We start from the raw sequence: 3,568 nt of genomic DNA, 5'->3' as shown, positions 1-3,568 counted from the left end.
AGCTATTTACTGATCACTTACCATGTGCCAAGCACTCTAAAAGTACAAACTCAATCTTCATAAGAACTTTATGAAGTAGATGCTATTACTATTCTTATTTTATAGATGAAGAAACTGAAGCTACAGTGAGGTTAAATAACGTGCTCAATATTATACAGTCAGTAAGTGGCAGAACTGAGATTCCAACCCAGGTGGTCTGAGTCCAAAGCCTGTTTTGAAACCACTGTATTATACTCTTTCTCAGTCCTGCTCCAGCTTGTCTTGGCCTCTGGCTATTCTAGAGATTGTAAGTCTTATTATGTCTGTGGGACCCCTAAATTGTTATGGGATCCTGAGTAAGTCCCTCCAGGCACTAGGCTAAAGTCAATACCAGGGAAGACCAGTATTGGGGGCTTGCCTTGCCAATCCCTCTCTCATCGCCGCTACCTTTTTAAGATGATCAATGTTAAGTGACCTTTCTCTGGCCCCAGTTACTGGGCTCCTGTGGATGTTTATAGGAAAGAAAAACCCCACCCTGAGCCAACACAGCAAACAGACAGACCCAGCACTCTGGTATGTTTAGTTTCCATTCATCTTACAGTTGGATGAGGGAAAAAAAGGAAGCATGGAACTGGCCCTTCTCCAGGCAAGATGCCAGCCCCAGCTCCTGGACAATCCTGGCTTGTGTGAGCCTCAATGCCACATTCAGAGCCTTCCCCACCCTTCAGAATGGTCCCTCCCTCTCAAGAGAAGGGATACCTGGAGGTTTAAAAGAGCAAGGGTTTGGAGATCGGGCTCAGATCTTCTGGATGTGAACAACAGATCTAGGCCAGAGGTGGCATCATGTCTGGGTGGAGGTACCTCATCTGTGTCAGCTTTTTGCTGATCATTCTTCTTGAACTGACATACCAGGGACCCCCTGTCCCCGCTTCATCAAGCACAAAGGTCAGTTCTGGGACGAGGGAACAAAGCTTGGGGATTCGTGATAAAATTAGCTTCTTGGGGGAAATTTGGGAAGGTTATTCAGTGTGTTTCTTCAGTCCTATGACTGAGAAGCTAGAGCCAGAGAAAAGAGGTACTATTTGCTAAGCACATGTCAGGTGCTGCACCAGGGGTCCCAGAATTATTATTTCATTTAGTCTTCACAGCATCTCTGTGAGCTGGGTTATATTATTATCCCCGTTATAGAGAAGAGAAAACAGGTTCCAAAGTTAAGACACAGGAAGAGGCAGAACCAGAATTTGAACCTAGGTCCGTCTGATCTCAAATTGTCCCCATTTCCCACTGTCCCATACTGGGAAGGAACTAGCTGTGCATCACGTGTAGGTAGATAGGGGGACCATTACCTCAAGAAAGGAGAGGAAGAAGATAGATATTGTACTTGCTGTGTGCCCTCACCATGGATGCCAGATACTTACCATGCTTGCAGTGCCTGACTGTTCTTATAAGTGCGACTCTTTACACCTGAGATCCTAAAGAAGAAAAAAATCGATATTTATCACAGTGCCTTGGACAGAGTAGGATTCAGTGAATGGCGGCTGCTCTGCTATATTCTAAAGCCTTGCTACTCAAAGTGAAATCTGTGGACTAGCATCAGCATCATCCTGTGGGAGCTTTTTAGAAAGATAAAAATCTCAGCCCTCACCCCAGTCTTGCTGAATCAGAATCTTCATTTTAACAAGATTTCCAGGGGATTCACGTGCACATCAAAGTTAGAGAAGTGCTTGTCCAGAGAGGTCCCTTGATCTCTAATCTTCTGTGAGTTCTGAGACTTGATAAAGCTTGCTGAAGCAATCAGGCAGATCCGCCAAATGGGTGACAGAGGCTGTTTTCCCTCTCTAGGCCTCAGTTTATCCACCTGTATACTTTGAGGCCTGTGTAGGAATCTTGAGTTCCCAAGTACTAGCCCATCTAGGCTGAGGACATAGTCTACCTAAAACACCCCCTCCTGTCTTCTCTCTCAGTTGTTAATGACAAGCTATTCCATGCACTCCACGGTGGTGTCTCGCTACGCCCACACTTTGGTCACTTCTGTCCTGTTTAATCCACATGCTGAAGCCCATGAAGCCATCTTTGACCTGGATCTGCCTCATCTCGCCTTTATCTCCAATTTCACTATGTAAGTCTGCTTCCAAAGTCACCACTTCATTCATTTGTGCATATATTTGTTCATTCTTGTGCTTATTCTGTCAGCAGAGCATAGTGATTAAAAGAATGCACTCTGAGATCAGACTTCTTGAGTCTGAATCCTGGCTCTGCCAGTTTGGGACCTAGGGCAAATTACTTCATTTCTGGGAGTCTCATTTTACACATCTACAAAATGGGGATAAAATTAGAATCCAGTTTCTTTTTTCTTTTTTTTTTTTTTTTTGACACGGAGTCTCGCTCTATTGCCCAGGCTGGAGTGCAGTGGTGCAATCTTGGCTCACTGCAACCTCTGCCTCCCAGGTTCAAGTGATTCTCCTGCCTCAGCCTCCCGAGTAGCTAGGATGACAGGCATGCGCCACCACGCCAGGCTGATTTTGTACTTTTAGTAGGGGCGGGTTTCATCGTGTTAGCCAGGATAGTCTCGATCTCTGACTTCGTGATCCACCTGCCTTGGCCTCCCAAAGTGCTGGGATTACCAACGTGAGCCACTGCACCCAGCCAGCACCCACTTTCAAGGATTAAATGAATTAATATACGTGGAAACGTATGCTAAAATTAGCTTCAGGCACATATTAAGTAGTTGATAATATTAGCTTTATTGCTTTTTAAATAAACATTTCCTGGTGCTGACTGTGTGACTTACACTGTGCTGAGTCCAACAGAAAGAGGAAGGTGAACTGCATATAGTCCCGAGTCTCAAAGAGTTCACAGTTTAAGGGAGGATATAAAAAAAGGAAACTGGCCCAGCACAGTGACTCACACCTGTAATCCCAGAGCTTCGGGAGGCTGAAGTGGGAGGATTGCTTGAGGCCAGGAGTTCAAGACTACCCTGGGCAATATAGTGAGAACCCATCTCTAGAAAAAAAAAAAATTAGCAGGGCATGGTGGCGCATGCCTATAGTCTCAGCTACTCAGAAGGCTGAGACAGGAGGATTGCTTGAACATGGGAGGTTGAGGCTGCAGTGCGCTTTGATATCTGCACTCCAGCCTGGGTGACAGAGTGAGACTGTCTCTAAAAAAGAGCGTTGGGTTGGGGAGCAGTGAGTAGATTGCTTTAATAAAGTATGCTGGGGAGAAAGAGAAGTCTGAATGTGGAATGGTTAGAATGGTGAGGTGGACCAGAAGACAATGGTGCGTTTCCTATTCCCAGGCTGGTGGAGAAAACCTCAGAGAGATAACACCTAAACTGAGGCTTGAAATAGGACATCTTCACCAGGCAACCAGGGTGAGGGCAGGACTGGAGGAATCCAGGAAAAAGGAATAAAGCCATAAATGTTCCCTTAATTAGGGAAGCTGCAAGTTTCCGTGTCGCTGTACTGTCAGGGACAGACAAGAGATAGAAGAGTGGTTAAAAAAAAAAAAAAAAAAATGAGATTGGCCAGGCGCGGTGGCTCAAGCCTGTAATCCCAGCACTTTGGGAGGCCGAGGCGGGCGGATCACA

At 45.7% G+C, this 3,568-nt stretch overlaps 1 protein-coding gene across 1 annotated transcript in view; it reads left to right on the top strand.

The window, feature by feature from the left end:
- Positions 1–822: 822 nt before the first annotated feature.
- Positions 823–3,568, top strand: part of ITIH6 (inter-alpha-trypsin inhibitor heavy chain family, member 6) — a 44,459-nt gene continuing 41,713 nt past the window's right edge. The window contains exons 1-2 of the mRNA XM_011946578.1: positions 823–924; positions 1,944–2,098. Of these exons, the coding sequence (XP_011801968.1) occupies positions 823–924; positions 1,944–2,098 (257 nt within the window). The remainder of the gene's footprint in view (positions 925–1,943; positions 2,099–3,568) is intronic.

The sequence above is a fragment of the Colobus angolensis genome, unplaced genomic scaffold (genome assembly GCF_000951035.1).
Source record: "Colobus angolensis palliatus isolate OR3802 unplaced genomic scaffold, Cang.pa_1.0 Scaffold250, whole genome shotgun sequence".
Classification (NCBI taxonomy): domain Eukaryota; kingdom Metazoa; phylum Chordata; class Mammalia; order Primates; family Cercopithecidae; genus Colobus; species Colobus angolensis.
This window is presented reverse-complemented; position numbering and strand designations above follow the sequence as displayed.